At 43.9% G+C, this 23,323-nt stretch overlaps 1 protein-coding gene across 3 annotated transcripts in view; it reads right to left on the bottom strand.

Annotated features, from left to right (window-relative positions):
• Positions 1–23,323, bottom strand: part of LOC106561389 (UPF0606 protein KIAA1549) — a 90,644-nt gene that overhangs the window by 36,500 nt on the left and 30,821 nt on the right. For all 3 annotated transcript variants that reach the window (XM_014125311.3, XM_014125313.3, XM_014125312.3), the window contains exons 3-6: positions 6,465–8,732; positions 6,143–6,231; positions 3,193–3,352; positions 2,894–3,024 (exon numbers count right to left, since the gene is read on the bottom strand). In XM_014125311.3, coding sequence (XP_013980786.3) covers positions 2,894–3,024; positions 3,193–3,352; positions 6,143–6,231; positions 6,465–8,732 — 2,648 coding nt within the window. The remainder of the gene's footprint in view (positions 1–2,893; positions 3,025–3,192; positions 3,353–6,142; positions 6,232–6,464; positions 8,733–23,323) is intronic.

The following is a 23,323-nucleotide window of genomic DNA, read 5'->3' as shown; positions in this document are numbered from 1 at the left end:
TAAGAATGCTGTTCATTGACTATAGCTCAGCCTTCAACAACATAGTACCCTCCAAGCTCATCATTAAGCTTGAGGCCCTGGGTCTCAACCCCACCCTGTGCATTTGGGTCCTGGATTTCCTGACGGGCCGCCCCCAGGTGGTGAAGGTAGGAAACAACATATCCACTTCGCTGATCCTCAACACTGGGGCCCCACAAGGGTGCGGGCTCAGCCCCCTCCTGTACTCCCTGTTCACCCATGACTGCATGGCCATGCACACCTCCAACTCAATCATCAAGTTTGCAGACGACACAAGAGTAGTAGGCTTGATTACCAACAACAACAACGAGACAGTCTACAGGGAGGAGGTGAGGGCACTCGGAGTGTGGTGTCAGCAAAACAACCTCTCACTCAACGTCAACAAAACAAAGGAGATGATTGTGGACTTCAGGAAACAGCAGAGAGAGCACCCCCCTATCCACATCGACGGGACAGCAGTGGAGAAGGTGGAAAGTTTTAAGTTCCTCAGCATGCACATCACGGACAAATTGCGCCTCTTCAACCTCAGGAGGCTGTAGAAATTTGGCTTGTCACCTAAAACCCTTACAAACTTTTACAGATGCACAATTGAGAGCATCCTGTTGGGCTGCATCACCGCCTGGTACAGGACAGCACACGATGTCACAGGAATGCCAAAAAGATCATCAAGGACAACAACCACCTGTGCCACGGCCTGTTCATCCCACTACCATCCAGAAGGCAAGGTCAGTACAGGTGCATCAAAGCTGTGCCATCAGACTGTTAAACAGCCATCACTAACACAGGCTGCTGCCTACATACAGACTTTAAACATACAGACTTGCATTGTCACTTATTAAGCATCCTAAGTATTTTATATTTTTTGTGGTCCACTTAAAGGATTGCTGTATATCATGAGTCATTATTTTTCCTATTGCCATTATTTCATTTTTTCCCACGTTAATTTCAGATCCTGAGATTTTAGAATATATAATAGATATATTATCATTGAGTTTTCAATATTGGTCAATTATATCAGGAGATCATCTGCAAATAAGTTTAGTTTATATTCATGTTTACCAATACTGATACCTGTTACATTTGGGTCCTGTCTAATTCTTTTTGCAAGCTGTTCAATTGACAGTGCAAACAGAAGTGGGAGAGAGGACATCCCTGTCTTGTGCACCTTTCTAAAGCAATTTCAATGCTCTAACCGCTAGTGGAATGTCCACTCACCATTACTGCTCCCAAATATATATAGCTATAGCCTACCATCGCCATTGATATGGCCAATAGTGACTTTGCCAAGTGAAAGGTAAACAAACAAACTGATTCAGCCCACAGACAGCGATCTGAATTCCCGTGATATGACAGTTAGATCCAACAGAGAAAAGTGGAAGATGCATTTTTTGACTAAATCATATATGAAAAACAATAAGCAGTCTTTTTAATTAACTTCATGTTCTTAAACAGGCTTCCTACAGACACTGAAACCTTTCATGCAATGGGCATCGCAAATAATAAGTCCAAATGTTTCACAGAAGCTAGACAAAGATGTCCAATATAAAGTAAAAAAGGGAAATGTCTATTGATTGGTTTGCTACTTGTGATATTTTAATAAAATATTGGTGATGTACATAAGGTGTGCGTCTCCGCTGGCAAAATAAATGCCATAACCAATTGCGTTCCCGCTAAGACCAGCTTTTGGTCAGTCTTAAATATCCCTAGTTGCACTTACTGAAATTGGCATATTGGCGTATGTTTTATAGGACATACCTCCAATATTTCCACCCCTCCCACCTCAGAACAAGCGACCTGATGTTAGACAGGTAAATTGCCGAACCTGGCTAAGGGCTGGAAAATGGCAGTGCGACATGACGAAATTGCAAACTAATGTGCGTTTGACACTTGCGCCTCCTTACCGCCAGCCGAAAATACAGCCCACAATGTTTTTGAACTGGTGATGGATTTCAAAAGTCCAGCAAATGGTCAAAAGAGACTGTACAACAAACCCTGACACCAATAAAACCACATGTGAGCATACATTGCAGTGTGATGCAGCAGAAGAGCTTGGGCCAAATTGATTTCATTTAATTTGCGGAATTGAAATAAAATTAACAGCCATAATTGAAATGGCCTTTTCTAGATATGAATGTAATGCCCAGTATAATGCCTTCATTGACTGAGCATGAAATCTATGTCTGAAAACTCTCCATATCCTTCTAGCTTGCTACGTTCAAGAACGTCAAACATGAACAGACAAAAAAGCACTTTCTCAACTTAATTAGTGGAAAACCTGAATCAATAAACCTATGCTGATAATTTTGGTATTGAATGAGTGACCACTGACCTAAACAGACTTGTGTGCTGGAGACTCTGAGACCAGCACTTAGGTTGTATTACCGTAGCACACACAATTACACAAACCACACATTTCAGCCATTACTCTCTGTCGCTCCCCAAGCCTCAACAATTACAATTAAGTCAAGCAGATCCTGCTTCTTTTCTCTCCCAAATCCAAGCAAAGCAAGCCACTACTGCTGCTGCATTCACACACAGTAACCCAATTCGTTTCTAACTTGCCAACCGACTCTCTTGAGGAGCTTTTCTTTCATTCCACTTCCAGACTTATTTCAGCAGACGCTGCTCTTAGAGAGTTCTAGCAGGGAGAGCACAGCGACACGGCCAGTGATCTTTAGTAATAATAAATGTGTGAGCTAAGTGCTTCTGACATAAATAGGTTGTGATTAGGGGTGATTCCAGATGATCATCGCAAGTGGGGGTGAAAACCAAGGAAGGAGTAAGTGACTGGTAATGAAAACAGAGCATTAGGAGAAGCTCTACTCTATTTTAGTTGACTGGAGTGCTACAGTGTTTTCAGTAGGTCTGCACTTACGTGCACAGTGAAGTTGGTGGACTCCTGTGCGCGTCGGCGCACTTCGGCGTACGCCATGGTAAGGCCTTTCTCAATGCGCTCGCTGAAGTTGCAGACTCGCACGTCGATGTGGCTGGGCACAAACTGCAGCACTGGACAGGGAAACAGAAGGGCAAGGTTAAGTCTAAACATTCAAACACATACTGTACAGCATAGAAAACCCAAACAAAAACCAGTATACCATTCTACTGGGGATGCACCTATTAAAATCTCTATTTCAGAAGTGGCTTGTATAGTTCCACACAAAACAGTGCTCTTACCTGAGTGGACTTGGTACTGGTGGTCTGGTACCTTCCAGTAGTGTGAGATGGCCTGGAAGCGTCGGCCTGACTGACGCAGGGCGTTGATGACAGATATGGCTGTGTACACCACGGGACCCGACACTGCCCGGAACACAAAGTCTGGAGGGCTCTTAGCAACCTTTACCAAGACACAGAAAATACATTATTATAACTTCTCTTCATTGCAAATAATAGTTACTTATTCATTTTTATTGATGGAGTTTAGATGGGCTGTATTTGAAGTCTTTCAATTCAACTGTCTTTTTGTCTTACTTCCAATATCTACCATCCTCCAAATGCAGTTGAATATATCTTATTCATCCAGTTTGTTCTGGAGTTCTTGCACCTTGGTTGAACTATGAGGTACTGTACACACACTACTTTTTCCTTTGCACTGTACAGCATTTAAACAGTTAATGGCAGAGACAGTGTGTTAAGGTCATTGCCAGGCCATGAAGTGTTGGGTGTGCAGTTAGTCATTTTTGTGGTTTGTTTATCAAAGAGCCTGGAAACAAAATAGCGAACAGGAAGTGGGCTGTCCTTTCTGGCGCATCCCATCCCTATACCCCCACACACATGACCAGGGTTATTATAGAACACAACCGCCACATACCCACTGCTGCAGCTCCCTACACTATTAGAGAAAAGAGTTCCAAAAGGGTTCTTCAGCTGTCCCCATAGGAAAACCCTTTTTTGTTCCAGGTAGAACCCCATTTGGTTCCAGGCATCCGCCGATATCGCCCTTCCACATCTGTGGTGAAAGGTGGCAGAGCTAGAGCAGTGTTTGTCAGACCATGAGACATCCTGAAAATCGTACATTTTTGAATATTTTCTACATTGTAGAACAATAGTGAAGACATCAAAACTATGAAATATCATGTAGTAACCAAAAAAAGTGTTAAGCAAATCAAAATATAACTTATATTTGAGATTCTTCAAAGTAAGTCACCCTTTGCCTTGATGACAGCTTTGCACACTTTTGGTATTCTCTCAACCAGCTTAATGAGATAGTCACCTGGAATGCATTTCAATTAACAGGTATGCCTTATTAAAAGTTAATTTGTGGAATTTCTTTCCTTCTTAATGCATTTGAGCCAATCAGTTGTGCTGTGACAAGGTAGAGGTGGTATACAGAAGATATCCCTATTTGGTAAAAGACTAAGTCCATATAATGGCAAGAATATAATGGCAAGAATAACTCAAATAAGCAAAGACAAATGACAGTACATCATTACTTTAAGACATGAAGGTCAGTCAATCCAGCAGAAAATTTCAAGAACTTTTAAAGTTTCTTCAAGTGCAGTCGCAAAAGCCATCAAGCGCTATGATGAAACTGGCTCTCATGAGGACTGCCACAGGAAAGGAAGACCCAGAGTTACCTCTGCTGCAGAGGATAAGTTAATTTATGTTACCAACCTCAGAAATTGCAGCTTAAATAAATGCTTCACAGAGTTCAAGTAACAGACATCTCAACATCAGATGTTCAGAGGAGACTGTGTGAATCAGGCCTTCATGGTTGAATTGCTGCAAAGAAACCACTACTAAAGGACACCAATAAGAAGAAGAGACTTGCTTGAGCCAAGAAACACGAGCAATGGACATTAGACCGGTGGAAATCTGTCCTTTGGTCTGATGATTCCAAATTTGAGATTTTTGGTTCCAATCGCTGTGTCTTTGTGAGATGCAGAGTAGGTGAATGGATGATCTCCGCACGTGTGGTTTCCACTGTGAAGCATGGATGAGGTGTGATGGTGTGGGGGTGCTTTGCTGGTGTCACTGTCAGTGATATATTTAGAATTCAAGCCACACTTAACCAGCATGGCTACCACAGCATTCTTCAGTGATACGCCATCCCATCTGGTTTGCTCTTAGTGGGACTATAATTTGTTTTTCAACAGGACAATGACCCAACACATCTCCAGGCGGTGTAAGGGCTATTTGAACAAGAAGGAGAGTGATGGAGTACTGCATCAGATGACCTGGCCTCCACAGCCACCCGACCTCAACCAAATTGAGATGGTTTGGGATGAGTTGGACCACAGAGTGAAGGAAAAGCACCCAACAAGAGCTCAGCATATGTGGGAACTCCTTCAAGACAGTTGGAAAAGCATTCCAGGTCAAGTTGGTTGAGAGAATGCCAAGAGTGTGCAAAACTGTCATCAAGGCTAAGGGTGGCTACTTTGAAGAATCTCATTTAAAATATATTTTGATTTGTTTAACACTTTTTTGGGTTACTACATGATTCCATATGTGTTATTTCATAGTTTTGATGTTTTCACTATTATTCTACAATGTAGAATATAATTTAAAAAATAAAGAAAAACCCTTGAATGAGTATGTGTGTCCAAACCTTTGACTGGTACTGTATACTGAAATAGTTTAGTGCTTAAAATAAGGGGATAAATGTTTAAAAAAAATCCTGATCTTTCTTATATCTCTCAGATATAGGACAGACACTTCAGAACAAACTTCCTTTAGATTTTTTGGGGGGGACTATCTGTTGTTCCATGTAGTGAATCTGTTATTCAATGCGTTTCTATTGGCTAATAGCAGTAATGCCAAAATCAATGTTTCACCCAATAATGTTTTAATAAAAATATTCTAAATCAAATAGCTAAATAATCCTTGGTATTACCAAAGGGTTAAAACTCAGAGCATGTTGCACAACAGCTGTTCAGAGGTTTCTTTAGGAAGTAAGCTAAGTAATGAAAAGCTAACAGTGTCAGCACTTAGAGGTTAGCCCTAGTTGTCATGTCAGACTGAGCCTATGGGATCATTTACGTATAGCCTAGCTTAACTTTATCTCTATAAAGACTAAAGAAAAAGGCTGCTATTTCAGTTCACTGTTATTTCTATCCATTTCATTAATTATTGAAGTTAAGTTTAAAATCCCAAGAAAAAATTCCCATGGTGCCCCATCATAATGTACCTGCAGTTCAATTGACTTATTGAATTCAGTCTTCAGGACATCTCGGATTTGGGATTTGGCATATCCAACAGTGGCCCCAGGGGGAAAACCTGCAGAGGGTGGAAGCACATCTCATCTCTATCACGTCTCATTGAGAACATCTTGTTATAGATTAATTAAGTGTACAATATTTTCAAAACCATGATTTTCATATGAAAAGTGAAAGAATAACACTTCAGAGTTGATAATTATATCTTCGTAGCATTGATCAAGGTGACATTCCACACAATGTTGCTGTCTTTAAAAAAGTATATCAATACGACAAAGAGGTAATTCAACTTACCGACTTTAACGAAGTACACAGGCTTGGTGACATTACAGAGGTACTGGCGGCCAATGGTTGTAGGCGGGCTTTTTGTGGTTGTTATGTTTAAGGGGGTAGTGGTGGTGGCCAGAGCAGTGGTTGTAGAGGCCTTAGTGGTGATGGTGGTGGTAGTAGTAGTGGTGGTGGCAGTGGCAGGATCAGTTGTGGAGGGGGTGTCTACGGTGCTAAGTGTACTCTGGCTGACGTTTGTCACCGCTGTGACAGGACTATCCGTATCAATACCTTGGTCGGCCATGACTGACACCGGGGGAAAGGTGGTGGCATTTGTGGCTCGCTCTGTGGGGCCTGAGGTGACATCAGGGGGTAATTCTGTCTGACCAGGCACTGGGGTGAAGGCGACAGAGGTGGTCAACACAGGAATGACGAGAGAGGTGCTGAGGAGGGCCGTCTCTGTGGCGGTGGGGGACACATACCACTGGATGTCTGTCTCAGAGGCCATAGCACTAGACTGCACAGACACTAATACAGAGCTGCTGTCCAGTCCGACACTGGAGGTGGCCACAGGGCTAATCCATTCCCCGGAGGACACCTGACCAGTGACACCCCACAGGGAGGATGAGAGGTCCATAGAGGGGGTTGGTGCTACTGAAGGCTCCAGGAACGGCACTGAGAAATTCAGAGAAGTCATCTCCGTGGCGTCTGCTGTGGTTGTATTGAGAGGCTCTGAGCCAGATATATCAGAGGACTCTTTTATCCAGGTAGTGTTGTCAGAAGGCTGGACCTCCACTCCATAGGAAGCTGTGAGCATGTGGCTGGGGTCCGCAGTGAACGTGCTGGTGACCATGATGTGGGTGGTGCTGATGGACATCAGAGAGAAATGTCTGGAGGTGGTGGTCACATTGGTGCCTCTGTGTTCTTCGGAGTCATCCTTGGTCAGCTGGATGGTGTAGTACTCCAGGCTGTTCATGTCTGGTAGGAGAAGGTCTGTTGGTTCAACAGTGAAGGTATCTGTCCAGTCTACGCCTGAACCTTCTGGTAGACTACCTTGAGGTGTTGGTGTTGAGGCTAGCATTGAGTGACTGGGAGATGGATGGATAGAGGGAGGAACAGATGTGGGGGCCACACTTCTAACACCAGAGCTGAGATCTGTTGTAGTGAGACTAAGTGAAGACGTCACGTGACGCATCGAGGAGAAGGACACGCCGACCCTGGAGGGGAAGGAGGTGTCGTAGCGTTCCGCATTGGAGTCCTCCAGGTCGTACATGTCCGTGGGCAGGTTGGTGACCAGGGAGAAGTCGTCGCCCTCCGAGCCCATATAGGACACGGTCTCCAGGTGGTCTCCGGAGCCCCAGTCCACCTCCATGGTGTTGGTGGGGAAGAAGTCATCAGTAGGGAAAATGGTGGGCTCAGCTGAGGAGGACGTGGTCTGAGGGCTCAGGAAAGGCACATAGCTGGGAGCCAGCTGCATTTCAGGCGATGGTTTCAGGAGCATGTAAATACCTTGGGCAGCATCATCCTTCTGCATGAGCTCACTGCTGGGGCGCAGGTGATCCAGATCGCTTAATCTACTGGAGGGCTCACGAGGCAGTTTGGGATCCAGCGAGAGATCGCCTAAACTCAGGGACACATCTGGATTAGGTCTAGACTCTGGGCTGGCTTGGTCTGATAGGGCTGCTGCATCTACCAGATTGTCAACAGGCAGTCTAGGCAGGTTGAGGGGTCCAACAGGAAGTGATGTTATAAGTGCAGGAGTTCTCTGTTTTGATGGGTCTTGCTGATTGCTGGGGGGTAATAATGGAGGTTCATCTGAAGCTCTTTCATTAGAGTTTGGGACAATAAACTGTGGAGACGTAGTCCCACTGGTGGCTGTAGAGAAGTTCAAGGGTGTTGTGGATATGTTGGACTGAGGTCCGATAAGCTTCTGGTGTGGTACTGTAACAACGGTTGAAGAGGTAGCTGCCATGGTTGAGATAGGCCCAGAGAGCTTCATGTCCCTTGAGAGTCGGGCTAGGCCTTCAGGGTGTTGCTGAAGGCCAATTGCAGGCTCCAAAGAGCTAAAAGGGGGAGTGGACAGAGGGTCTCGACCAATGGGGAGGGGGTCACTAGACCTAGAAGGTGATTCAAGTGGTAGGGGACCAGGTGAAAGGAGAGCTGTAGTTGTAGTATCATCTAGGTGCTCAGAGGCATCAGTGTGTGAAACTAATAAGGCTGAGGGTGATTCAGTCCAGCTTGGTACTTCTTCCTGAAACTCTTCCAACATGGTGGGATCCAACGAAGGCCAGTCTACTGAAAAAGAAATGACAACAACATATTAAACATGAACTAAGACTGCACTGAAATATGTGATCATCATTGCGACACCTAGAGTACTGTGGAAAATAGCCTGCTCTTCAAATTGACTAAGAAAGAAATATGATCTCATGGACGATTTGTTATTATATGGTGAACCTTTTTTATTTCATTTTCTTGCTTAGTGAGTTCTGACAACAACCTTTGGAAATGACCAAGAAGGAAGCCATCCATCACCTTCAAAGAACAAAGTAGCCTATCAATGTTGAACAAAATTGCATGATCAAATCAAACAACACTGGATGAAGGCAACAGATTTAGCAAAGTGACTCAAAGGGGATAAGCTACAGAGGCAGTTCCACACCGGCATGGAATTATAGACATCTCCTACATCCTACACCCCCCTCTTTTACGCTGCTGCTTCTCTGTTTACTATCTATGCATAGTCACTTTAATAACTCTACCTACATGTACATATTACCTCAATTACCTCAACTAACCAGTGGCCCCGCACATTGACTCTGTACCGGTACCCCCTGTATATAGCCTTGCTATTGTTATTTTACTGCTGTTCTTTAATTTTTCTTAAAACTGGCATTGTTGGTTAAGGGCTTGTAAGTAAGCATTTCACTGTAAGGTTGTATTCGGCACATGTGACAAATACAATTTGATTTGATTAATAGGATAGGTCTGAAATACGCTCTATCAGGCACTTTAGCCTTTAGAGTAGCAGCCCACTGGGCAAAAACTGGTGGAATCAACGCTGTTTCAACGTATTGTGATGTGCAATCTACGTGGAAAACACATTCGATTTGAAACATTCATCAATGTAAACTGTTGTTTTGAGGGTCAAATTTACACCACAGAATTATGTCATCATGGTAACCAAATTTCAACATAGACAAACCATGTATAAAATATGTTGAATTTGTACCTTTAAACTTATATCCACTATCAGCAAAAAAAACTACAGGCTGGGCAGCACCTCCTACTGGATAACTGATCTATCTACAGCTACCCTTTGGTCTCCCATCCAAGGTTTAAACCAAGCCCAGACCTGCTTAGCTATGATATTTGTCGCTGACTATTACCAATGTAATATTGTGAGAATGACCGCGCGAGCTCCACTTAAACTAAATCAATTCACTGTTGCTATTGAAGTCATTCCAAAAGGTAGGTTTAACAGAGCAAATGAAATGTGAACATATATTATCAATCTTCAATGATGCTATTTAGGCCTATGTAGCATTTGCAAAGTCATCAACAGTAATTGTTTGAATTCAACAAAAAATAGACTAAATGCAGAATTCAACAAAATATGCCTAGGTTAATATGCCTAGGTTAATATGCCTAGGTTAATATGCCTAGGTTAATATGCCTAGGTTAATATGCCCAGGCTAATTTGCTGAGGGTTTCAAACTCTGGTTGATTTTGATCCAACATATCATTTGTTAACTTGTACACAAGTTAATACACTAGTTATTGAATTTCAAAAGTGACATTGAATTGTCTTTGGTTGTCAACACAACGAAATATAAACATTTTAAGGAGATGTATCTTCTGCTTGGATAGTTCCATCTGTGTCACGAACTTAATTCCAGTTTGTCTACAAATAAATAAATAAAATATGTTGGATTCACATCTTCATCTCAACCAAAAATCTAGGTTAAAGAATAGGAATAAATAAAATCATATTTGAGATGGATACGTGAATCCAACATATCAATTATGAATCGCCTGAAAAACCAGCCTTCTCAAAGTAGGCCACGTGCAAAAAGACACCAACCAACATTACAATTCGACTTCTAGGCTGTGACATTGTGTTTGTGTACTTCTACGATCACTACAGTGCCAAGTCTAACCAATGCAGTACCATTTGCCAAAGTGGCTGTAAAATGTATTTTGAATAACGAAACACAGACACAGTCAGGGTCCAGTGAACGGATGCAGCCACAAAGTGGACCACAGAAATGAAATAAAAGTAATCCCCAGAAACATCATGGAACAGCTTTAGCCTAAGCAGTAACAAATGGGTTACACAGGGCACATTTTGCGATGGTATGCTATAATGCCATTAGTGTGTACAATAATTCAATGTGTGTGTGTATAGCCTCATTTCTTTTGTGTGTCGATGATGATACGTATGGGGGCCATAGGTTCCATAGTAAAAACCTTAGGTCATTCTAGCTTAAGGGTCCAAAATGAGCTACTGACTGAAGCGCTCTAGTAGGAACAACTAGCTACTGTAAAATGTTCTGGTGCTTGACCTTGGAATGATGGATGTCCCCATTCTACCTCACCAACAAGCAATTATAGCTATTATACAAAAGCCCTCACAAACCTACAAAATCTAGTGATTTTTTTAGGGTGGGTTTTGTTAGGCACTGCTGTGCTGTTACGGCCAATATGTCTTCGCTGAGGCAGTGAGTACATTACTGACACACTTGCCAGACGAGAGAGTGCCAACGGCCATTTTCTAAAGTAATTTGCTTCTTGCATAACTTAAGCATTATGCATGATTTAATTGGGAACTGCCATGATTACACAAGTCAGAGTTTAATACACGTGTGTTGTCTGTGTGTGCGTGCGTATGTGCTTGTGTGTGTGCGCACATGACGTGTGTGTGTGCTTCCGGGGCAGGATCTGTGTGAGCTGCCAAGAAGCCATGGGTGCCACGCTACAACACTTTGAATAATTCACAGTAAGCCTTCAAATCAGGTTCCAAAGAGCTGTATCGGTTTGCCTAGTTTATATTCTGAAATGTGTTCTAGAAATCCATTAGCATCGCGCTTAAAGTCCAAACAAAGGCTTGTTCTGGGTAATGTTAGATCAGGGAACTTTGAGAACCAGAAAGCGAAAATATAAACTGAGCGTACAAAACATTAAGAACACCTTCCTAATATTGAGTTTGCCCTCAGAACAGACTCAATTCATCAGGGCATGGCCTCTACAAGGTGTCGAAAGCGTTCCACATGGATGCTGGCCCATGTTGACTCATGGCTGGATTTCCTTTGGGTGGTAGACCATTCATGATACACACGAGAAACTGTTGAGTGTGAAAAACCCAGCAGCATTGCAGTTCTTGACACAACCCAGTGCACATGGTACACCCCATTCAAAGGAACTTGAATATTTTATCTTGCCCATTCACCCTCTGAATGGTACACATACACCTTTTTAATTGTACCTTTATTTAACTAGGCAAGTCATTTAAGAACAAATTCTTATTTATAATGACAGCCTACCTCGCCCGACACTGGGCCAATTGTGCGCCGCCCTATGGGACTCCCAATTACAGTCGGTTGTGATACAGCCTGGAATCGAACCAGGATCTGTAGTGACAACTCTAGCACTGAAATGCAGTGCCTTAGACCGCTGCACCACTCAGGAGCCCATACACAATCCATGTCTCAATTGTCTCAAGGCTTAAAAATCCTTCTTTAACATGTCTCATCCCCTACATCTACACTGATTTAAAGTGGATTTAACAAGTGACATCAATAAGGGATCATAGCTTTCACTTGGTCATTCTATGTCATTGAAAGAGCAGGTGTTCATAATGTTTTATACACTCAGTTTATGTTGTCAGATAGACCTATGGTGGAAAATTGCAAGATTATGTTATAATACTTTTATTGCATCAAATTTTATTTCAACAGAATAGAGTATTCTTATAACTATTGTGTGTGTGTGTGTTCTAATGAGGATGGGCCTCTGGGAGATAACACTGACAGGAGATTTACGACATCTTCTGGGTGATAAAACCTAAAGAGCATTCCAGAGCATGAGTTAATGTTTCTGTTCTATACCGTGCCAGGGCGACATGGCTCCAGTATGGAGTTGGGGGGCAAGGCACTGGTCTCTACACAATGAAAACTGTTGACACAGCAGATACTGTCTGCTATGAATTATAGGTATCTTTCATACAGATCTTAACCTTGTGACCCATTCTATACATCTGTTGTTCGTCATGAAGGTTGAAAGGGGTGTATCTTGGCTATAAAATACCTTTGTACTTTTGTCTCGGGGCTCTCAACGAATCATCGGAGCGTGAATCGTTGACCAGCCATCATTACCGTAGACCACTCAATCGATTCACTTTATATGTGTGCGTTGTATTGACCTGCTCCCTTATTAATAAGTGAATAAAGATTTAGTTTAAGTATAACTCTGGCTTGTGTGATAAGTTTGTCTCTCCTCATTTGATAGTAAAGAAATGAACCACCATAGACCACTAGGCAGATCAGACAGCTGAGTGAGGTGACCACCTAATGGTAAATGTGATGCTATCTTGTAGGATGTAGATTGTCAACATGAGCCTTCTGGAGGAATACTGTGTCAGGTGTATTTACACTGAGGTGAACTGACAGGTGAGATGGAGAAATTATTCTCCACAATTTAATTTGAGAGGAGAGGACGCTTAGAGAAAGAAATGTATGTTTGAAAAAAAGGTCTGTTCAGAGCCCGACTAGGCATCGCTAGCAGCACAGCCACAGCCAGACTCATCATAGTGACTCAGCAACCACCTGCCATGTGTCTGCTCTCTGTATGAGCTCTCTGTGCACATCCAAACAACCACAGTACCAGCTGAAAATATACAGTGCCTTCGGGAAAGTATTCAGACCCCTTGACATTTTTTTTACGTTACAGACTTATTCTAAAATTGATGAAATAAAAATGAATCCTCAGCAATCAACACACAACACCCCATAATGGAAAACCGAAAACAGGTTAAACATTTTTACAAATGTATTAAAAATGAAAAACAGAAATACCTTATTTACATAAGAATTCAGAACCTTTGCTACTGTATGAGACTCTAAATTGAGCTCAGGTGCCTCCTGTTTCCATTAATCATCCTTGATGTTTCTACAACTTGACTGGAGTCCACCTGTGAAGGTTCCCAAAAACATAGAGGCCTCCATCATTCTTAAATGGAAGAAGTTTAGAACCATTAAGACTCTTCCTAGAGCTGGATGCCCGGCCAAACTGAGCAATCGGGGCAGAAGGGCCTTGGTTAGGGAGGTGACCAAGAAGACGATGGTCACTCTGACAGACCTCTAAGAGTTCCTCTGTAGAGATGGGAGAACATTCTAGAAGGACAACCATCTCTGCAGCACTCCACCAATCAGGCCTTTATGGTAGTGGCCAAATGGATGCCACTCCTCAGTAAAAAGGCACATGACGGTCTGCTTGGAGTTTTCCAAAAGGCAGCTAAAGATTTTCAGACCATGAGAAACAAGACTCTCTCGTCTGATGAAAACAACATTAAACTCTTTGGCCTGAATGCCAAGCATCACTTTCTGAAGGCACTATAAAAGAAAACTCTTCAACACACACATCATCATACAGGCCAAACTACGAGAACCACTGAGTGATCTAGCTGAATAACCACAGCTGCTTAGACATCTAGACTGGCTATGATGCATTTGAACCTTGTTTGTGGAGATGAACTTGAACTCAATCAAGTGGTTATTTTGGGAAAGCTCATCTGCTTTCCTTCAGTGCTCCCATTCAGTCACTATGTTAGATCTAGACAGCGGCTGGCTGCACCTAAGAGGAAAACATTCTAAATGCTATCATAGGACACCTTAATCAGGCCAACATGTTGCTTTTTCTTGGGCCTCATGGCGTCATAGCGTGCCAAGTATTTGAACCCCAGTAGCTGGGTAACACTCCCCCACCCTCCTCCTCCTCCTGACCATTAATAAGACAAAAGAGAGAAAGAGGCTGGGTGGCTGGCTGTTTGGCGCTGGGAAGGAAGATCTAGTGATCCTATGAGGACAGGACATTGTGCTACTAGGCTCAGAGGCACCACAAAAGGCAAGCAGATGATTCAGCACTACTCTGCCTGGCCTCAGGGTCCCTGCTGGATGACTGAGCCTAGCTCTCAGGGACAAGTTCAGTGGTGGTGAGTAACTACTGTAAAAAGGCACATTGCTCACTGTGTTGCAGGTTTTATGGCAGTAGTAGTCTACAATAAAGCCAAACATGAAGGTAACCTCTGAACTTTGTCGATCACTATTTGGACCATTGCTGAGCTGATTCATTCTTGGCTCTGTGTTTGGGAACATTAATGAGCTGCTTTCAACACTAAGCCCAGCTATCCAGAAAACATTTGAAGTCCACTGGTTCTCTACAACAGGTACAGAAAGGAAGGTCAGAGGCTACTTGGAGTTTATGGAACACCAAACCATCACTGCATCACCCCTGTTCAGTGCAGGATAAATGTATTTACTGTTGCAATTAGGAAAATCAGCTATCCTTGGATGCAGTGGAGGCTGCTGAGGGGAAGACAGCTCACAATAATGGCTGGAACAGAGAGAATGGAATGGCATCAAACATATGAAAACCATGTGTTTATGTATTTGATACCGTTACACTGATTCCGCTCAAGCCATTACCACGAGCTCATCCTCCACATTTAAGGTGCCACCAACCTCCTGCTATTACTGACACATATTTTATCAGGTCCCTTATAGGTCACTACAGATTAAAGAAGAGTTTCACTATTTAGGAACCTAATCTGTATTTATGATGTAAATGGCATGTTATAGAAGGGTCCCAAAATTTAATTTTTTTGCAATTTCACTTGGTTTTGAAAAACTTACCCCAGCAGCGACTGACTTCCTGAGCCTCATTCTGCAGTTCCAGGGTGTCCGAAAAACATGAAAATAGACTCCAAAAACACCCAAATAATTCCTTTTACAAACGGCAAAGGTTTCAGTATTGTGATGCAGATCTTTAAAAAGCTGTATACAGGAAATGGTGTCATTCTAAAATGTATCCACAACGTTCTAATCCATTTTGTGAAAAACAAAGTGAATTTTCTGTCTGTGCATATTGGCGTGCATGCGTGCACTTCCTGTAACTGGCATGGAACAGGCACACGGAGGCCCCCTTGGAGTGACCACATTAAATATTACATAATCGCAACACAAATGTCAAGTGCTGAGCTGGCAAGAGGAGCATGCCATAGGACAGGCTTGAAGTGTGAAGGTGAATGGAAAGGCACTGGAGCAACGAACCACCCTTGCTGTCGCTACCTGGCCGGTTCCCCTCTTTCCACTGGGATTCTCTGCCTCTAACCCTATTACAGGGGCTGAGTCACTGGCTTACTGAAGTGATCTTCCTGTCCGGGTTGGCGCCCCCCCTTGGGTTGTGCCGTGGCAGAGATCTTTGTGGGCTACACTTGGCCTTGTCTCAGGATGGTAAGTTGGTGTTTGAAGATATCCCTATAGTGGTGTGGGGGCTGTGCTTTGGCAAAGTGGGTGGGGTTATATCCTGCCTGTTTGCCCTGTCCAGGGGTATCGTCGGATGGGGCCATGGTGTCTCCCGGCCCCTCCTGTCTCAGCCTCCAGTATTTATGCTGCAGTAGTTTGTGTCGGGGGGCTAGGGTCAGTCTGTTATATCTGGAGTATTTCTCCTGTCTTATCCGGTGTCCTGTGTGAATTTAAGTATGCTCTCTCTAATTCTCTCTCTCTTTCTCTCTCTCGGAGGACCTGAGCCCTAGGACCATGCCTCAGGACTACCAGGCCTGATGACTCCTTGCTGTCCCCAGTCCACCTGGCCGTGCTGCTGCTCCAGTTTCAACTGTTCTGCCTGCGGCTATGGAACCCTGACCTGTTCACCGGACGTGCTACCTGTCCCAGACCTGCTGTTTTCAACTCTCTAGAGACAGCAGGAGCAGTAAAGATACTCTAAATGATCGGCTATGAAAAGCCAACTGACATTTACTCCTGAGGTGCTGACCTGTTGCACCCTCAACAACCACTGTGATTATTATTATTTGACCCTGCTGGTCATCTATGAACATTTGAACATCTTGGACATGTTCTGTTATAATCTCCACCCGGCACAGCCAGAAGAGGACTGGCCACCCCTCATAGCCTGGTTCCTCCCTAGGTTTCTTCTTAGGTTCTGGCCTTTCTAGGGAGTTTTTCCTAGCCACCGTGCTTCTACACCGGCATTGCTTGCTGTTTGGGGTTTTAGGCTGGGTTTCTGTACAGCACTTTGTGACATCAGCTGATGTAAGAAGGGCTTTATAAATACATTTGATTGATTGGTTGATTGAAGTATACTTAATTTGTGAAATAGGACTAGTCATGATGAGTCATGTTCTTGAGCCCCCTTTACTGGCTCAAATAGCCAACCAATCAGCATGTTACCAACCCTTAGTAAACTTTTGGGGAAAAAAATGCCTTTGACCAGATACAATGCTATTTTACAGTAAACAAAATTAACAACTGACTTTCAGCACACTTATAGGGAAGGACATTCAACAAGCACAGCACTTACACAAATTACTGATAATTGGCTGAGAGAAATTGATGATAAAAAGATTGTGTAGGCTGTTTTGTTAGACTTCAGTGCAGCTTTTGACATTATTGATCATAGTCTGTTGCTGGAAAAACGTATGTGTTATGGCTTTACACCCCCTGCTATATTGTGGATAAAGAGTTGACTGTCTAACAGATCACAGAGGGTGTTCTTTAACGGAAGCCTCTCCAACATTTAGATCAGGTAGAAACAGGAATTCCCCAGGGCAGTTGTCTAGGCCTCTTACTTTTTTTCAATCTTTACTAACAACATTCCACTGGCTTTGAGTAAACACTGTACACGTCAGCTACTACAGAGACTGAAATGACTGTTAGTTCGTTTTCAAAAATTAAAAGCATTGTATTTGGGACAAATCATTCACTAAACCCTAAACCTCAACTAAACCTTGTAATGAATAATGTGGAAATTGAGCAAGTTGAGGGGACTAAACTGCTTGGAGTTACCCTGGACTGTAAACTGTCATGGTCAAAACATATTGATACAACAGTAGCTAAGATGGGTAGAAGTCTGTCCATAATAAAGTGCTGCTCTAACTTCTTAACAACACTATCAACAAGGCAGGTCCTACAGGCCCTAGTTTTGCCACCCCTGGACTACCGTTGAGTCGTGTGGTCAGGGGCTACAGAGGGACTTGGGAAAATTACAATTGGCTCAGAACAGGGCAGCACGGCTGGCCCTTAAATGTACACGGAGAGCTAACTTTAATAATACGCACGTCAATCTCTCCATTACTCAAAGTGGAGGAGAGATTGACTTCATCACTACTTGTTTTTGTAATAAGTGTTGACAAGCTGAATGCACCGAGCTGTCTGTTTAAACTACTAGCACACCGTTCGGATACCCATGCAAAGTCCAGAACAGACTATGGGAGGCGCACTGTACCAAATAGAGCCATGACTACATAGAACTCCATTCCACATCAGGTAACTGATGCAAGCAGTATAATCAGATTGAAAAAACAGAGAAATACAACTGATGGAACAGCGGGTACTGTGAAGAGACACACACAGGTACAGACACACGCACATAACTGCTAGCACACGCACTCTACACTCACGTACATTATATTGTTGTATGGTGGCATTATAGATTTTGTATTATAGATACAGTGCATTCGGAAAGTATTCAGACCGGTCACGTCCTGACCAGTATAAGGGTTATTTGTTATTGTAGTTTGGTCAGGACGTGGCAGAGGGTATTTGGTTTATGTGGTTCGGGGTGTGTGTATTATGTACAGGGTAGTTGATTTATGTATTCCAGGGTTTTTTGGTCACTGCTCTATGTTAGTCTATTTCTATGTTCTTTCTAGTTAGTCTGTGTCTATGTTTAGTTAATTGGGGTGTGGACTCTCAATTGAAGGCAGGTGTTGTCTAGTTGCCTTTGATTGAGAGTCCTATATATTAGGGTGTGTTTGTAATTTGTGGGAGGTTGTTTCTTGTTTTGCATGTGTGAGCCTGACAAGACTGTTTTGTTGTTCGTGAGTTCTTCGTTTTTGTAATTTTGGTGTTCACCTTTATTTAAAATAAAATACAAGATGAGCATCCACATTCCTGCTGCGTTTTGGTCCTCCATTCCCGACGACAACCGTTACAGAATCTCCCACCACAAATGGACCAAGCAGCGGAGTAAGGAGCAAGGGGAATTTAATATGGACTGGCGGGAGAAATGGACGTGGGAGCAGATTCTGGCCGGAGAGGGCCCATGGAGGAAGTCGGGTAAGGACCGGGAACGCTACCGAGGAACACGACTGGCGTTTAAGCCCGAGAGACAGCCCCAAGATTTTTTTTGGGGGGGGCATATGGGTAGTTTGGCTGGGCGAGGTTTGAGCCCCAGGCCAAATCCCCGTACCTTTTCTGGGCAACCAGTGAATGGACAGGTCCCGTGCTTCGGGGGTAATGGGTACTGTGGCGAGGCCAAGTATTTTTAGGCCGGTACGCGCAATACCAGCGCCCCGCATTTGCCAGGGGGAAGTGGGCATCCAGCCAGTAAGAGCGATGCCAGTTCTGCGCTCGAGACCGCCAATACGCCTCTACGGTCCAGTGCGTCAGCCCTGTCCGACTCGTCCTGTTCCCGCTCCCCGCACTAGCCCTGAGGTGCTTCTTCCCAGGCTGATACCTCCAGTACCAGCACCACGCATCAGGCTTCCAGTGCGTCAACCCAGTCCGACTCGGCCTGTTCCCGCTCCCCGCACTAGCCCTGAGGTGCGTGTTCCCAGGCTGATACCTCCAGTACCAGCACCACGCATCAGGCTTCCAGTGCGTCAACCCAGTCCGACTCGGCCTGTTCCCGCTCCCCGCATTAGCCCTGAGGTGCGTGTTCCCAGGCTGATACCTCCAGTACCAGCACCACGCATCAGGCTTCCAGTGCGTCAACCCAGTCCGACTCGGCCTGTTCCCGCTCCCCGCACTAGCCCTGAGGTGCGTGTTCCCAGGCTGATACCTCCAGTACCAGCACCACGCATCAGGCTTCCAGTGCGTCAACCCAGTCCGACTCGGCCTGTTCCCGCTCCCCGCACTAGCCCTGAGGTGCGTGTCCCCAGACTGGCACATCCAGTACCAGTACCACGCATCAGGCTTCCAGTGCGTCAGCCCAGCCTCGAGAGTTCGGCAACAGTGTGCCGTCCAGAGTATCCTGCAACAGTGTGCCGTCCAGAATATCCGGCAACAGTGTGCCGTCCAGAGTATCCGGCAACAGTGTGCCGTCCAGAGTATCCGGCAACAGTGTGCAGTCCAGAGTATCCGGCAACGGTGTGCAGTCCAGAGTATCCGGCAACGGTGTGCAGTCCAGAGTATCCGGCAACGGTGTGCAGTCCAGAGTATCCGGCAACGGTGTGCAGTCCAGAGTATCCGGCAACAGTGTGCAGTCCAGAGTATCCGGCAACGGTGTGCAGTCCAGAGTATCCGGCAACGGTGTGCAGTCCAGAGTATCCGGCAACGGTGTGCAGTCCAGAGTATCCGGCAACAGTGTGCAGTCCAGAGTATCCGGCAACAGTGTCTAGTCCGGAACCGAGGGAGACTGCCTGCGATCCGGAACCGAGGGAGTCTGCCTGCGACCCGGAACCGAGGGAGTCTGCCTGCGACCCAGAACCGAAGGGGTCTGCCTGCGACCCGGAACCGAAGGGGTCTGCCTGTGACCCGGAACCGAAGGGGTCTGCCTGTGACCCGGAACCGAAGGGGTCTGCCTGTGACCCGGAACCAAGGGAGTCTATCAGCAACCCGGAACTGAGTAAGTCTATTGACGATCCGGAACTAAATATAAGTAACTATGTTTCAAATGAGTCTGCCTACAGTGTGGAACGGAAGAGGTCTGCCTACGATCCGGAACGAGGGGAGTCTGCCTACGGCCCGAAACTGATCACGTCTGTCTGCATTCTGGAGGACAGTAGGCCGGAGCCTGAACCACCACCTGTATAGGTGGGTTGGGGAGGGGGGGTGTAGCACAAGTGCCGTCGGTGACAGCAGCCACCCTCCCTTCCCTCCCTTTAGTTTAGGGGGATTTTTTTGTTGTTGTTTTTTTAAAAAAAATGCATTTATGGGGTGCATCCGGGGTCTGCACCTTTAGGGGGGGGGGGGGGGGGGTACTGTCACGTCCTGACCAGTATAAGGGTTATTTGTTATTGTAGTTTGGTCAGGACGTGGCAGAGGGTATTTGGTTTATGTGGTTTGGGGTGTGTGTATTATGTAGAGGGTAGTTGATTTATGTATTCCGGGGTTTTTTGGTCACTGCTCTATTTCTATGTTCTTTCTAGTTAGTCTGTGTCTATGTTTAGTTAATTGGGGTGTGGACTCTCAATTGAAGGCAGGTGTTGTCTAGTTGCCTTTGATAGAGAGTCCTATATATTAGGGTGTGTTTGTAATTTGTGGGAGGTTGTTTCTTGTTTTGCATGTGTGAGCCTGACAAGACTGTTTTGTTGTTCGTGAGTTCTTCGTTTTTGTTATTTTGGTGTTCACCTTTATTTAAAATAAAATACAAGATGAGCATCCACATTCCTGCTGCGTTTTGGTCCTCCATTCCCAACGACAACCGTTACAAGACCCCTTCACTTTTTCCACATTTTGTTACGTTACAGCATTATTCTAAAATGGATTAAATCGTTTCCCCCCTCATCAACCTACAAATAATACCCTATAAAGACAAAGCAAAAACAGGTTTTTTGAAATGTTTGCAATTTTATTTAAAAAAAACAGAAATACCTTATTTACATAAGTAGTTAGACCCTTTACTCAGTACTCTGTGATTACAGCCTCGAGTCTTCTTGGGTATGACGCTACACGGTCACTGTTTGTCATTATGGGATATTGTGTGTGTAGATTGATGAGGGAAAAAATGTCATGCATTTTAGAATAAGGCTGTAATGTAACAAATTGTGGAAAAGGGTGTCTGAATAGTTTCCAAATACACTGTATGTAGTGGTATAATAATGTTATGATCTTTTGTTTTATGTGTGATGTAAGTGCCTTTATGTGTTTGGACCTCAGGAAGAGTAGCTGCTGCCTATAAATACAAAATACAAACATTCTCAAGGTAGCCTTTGATAAATAAATAACATGTTTTATCAAAATAGGACATTAATGATGCCAATGACATGTTTACTTGTGTAGGCCTAACATCTGGTGAAGTTAGCCTAACATTCAAAGACAAGGTCAAAAAGGAATGTAGCTCATTATACTGTAATAATGACACTTTTCAAATGGTTACTGTTTGGCAAAATGTTATTGATGAGTAATCAAATGATTTTATTCCTTTCATTAAAAATGCTAGGCTACATTTGTCAATTTCCTCATCCACAAAGCCATTTCATTAGCGTCTGACAGCGTTCTAGAATGAATGCTGTGGGAGGTTCATTTATTCTCTACTTGAAAAATCGCCACGTGAAATATCTCCACCTAATGAGATTTTATTCCTGCTGCACGTGGTGGGGCCGTGATGTGTCTCATTTGCAAACCTAATGAATAGCTGGCTATGGCATCTACACACTGGCCCAAATGGTCTTGATAAGAAATATTGAGCTCCTCACTCAATCTAAAGACATGTCTACTAGCAACACAGGTCTGATCATGTGACAATGTACAGTAACTACTCAATCAGTTTGAGCCCAGGAGTAGCTGGCAGGTGTGCTGTAGGGTCCTGTGTTGGTCTGCTACTGTACTACTACCTCTTCCCTGTAGCCTTGATGATGGCGAACCATTTATAACATCATAGGTTCTGGGCTTAGACATTTGGCTGGATTTCAGCGGATGTGCCAAATGGATCGTCTGTCTTACGTTTTATTGTTGTGTACTACTTTTATTTCTCCCTTATTTTTTATATGGGATCACATCCAGCAATGATATTAAATAGGATTTTTCAGAGAGAGAAGGAAAGAGAGTAAAAATAGCAGACCTCATTCTACAGGGTTTGTTTCTAGTTGGGTGCATCATTGACAGATGTGAGGCGAGCCTTGTACACACACTTCATTTGCACATTTTGTTTAAAAAAACATTCCTCTGTGGAAAAAAATCTATAGATCCTGGCCTGATACATAAGGATCCTCATCAAGATCTATAGCCAAGATCTCAAAGGTCCTTGAAGATTGAAAAAGTAGCCTTTCCAACTACAATATTTCTACAGGAAATGTGTTGGTCAGTGATCATAAGCCCTGTGGTTTACCTCTTCCTGACCTAAATGACTGGGTATAAAGACCGAAGGCTACATTAACTTTCCAATGCGAGGGCACTGCGCTACAGTAGAGTGCAGTGATTCGAGGATGGAAACAAAGATCAACTCTGTGTACCCATTTAATCTCCATGAGATTAGAATGTTTATTTTTAGGGGAAATGTAAAAACTTCGGCAGAACGGCCTGATTTGATAAAGCAGAAAGACATGATAAAATGTTTTAGGCTAGGCTACAGACTGCAATTTGTGTCACACTACATTTTACATGGCACGAGTGGCATATACTTTTTTAAACACACACACACACACACACACACACACACACACACACACACACACACACACACACACACACACACACACACACACACACACACACACACACACACACACACACACACACACACGACCCGTTTCAGGAAGCTAGGCGTATGTAGCACATCACTACTTCAAAGGAGGCATTTGAACGCCTTATTTTTATTTTGTATAAAAAATATTATTGCAGAAATGCCTTCTGGAACATGTGAACTTTCATGTGCCTTAATTACAAACTTGTATTCCATCTGTAAATACAAATAATTGTTAAATTACA

Source organism: Salmo salar, chromosome 10 (genome assembly GCF_965601325.2).
Source record: "Salmo salar chromosome 10, fSalSal1, whole genome shotgun sequence".
Taxonomy (NCBI): domain Eukaryota; kingdom Metazoa; phylum Chordata; class Actinopteri; order Salmoniformes; family Salmonidae; genus Salmo; species Salmo salar.
The sequence above is the reverse complement of the archived record's forward strand: the minus strand, read 5'-3'. Positions and strand labels throughout refer to the sequence as shown.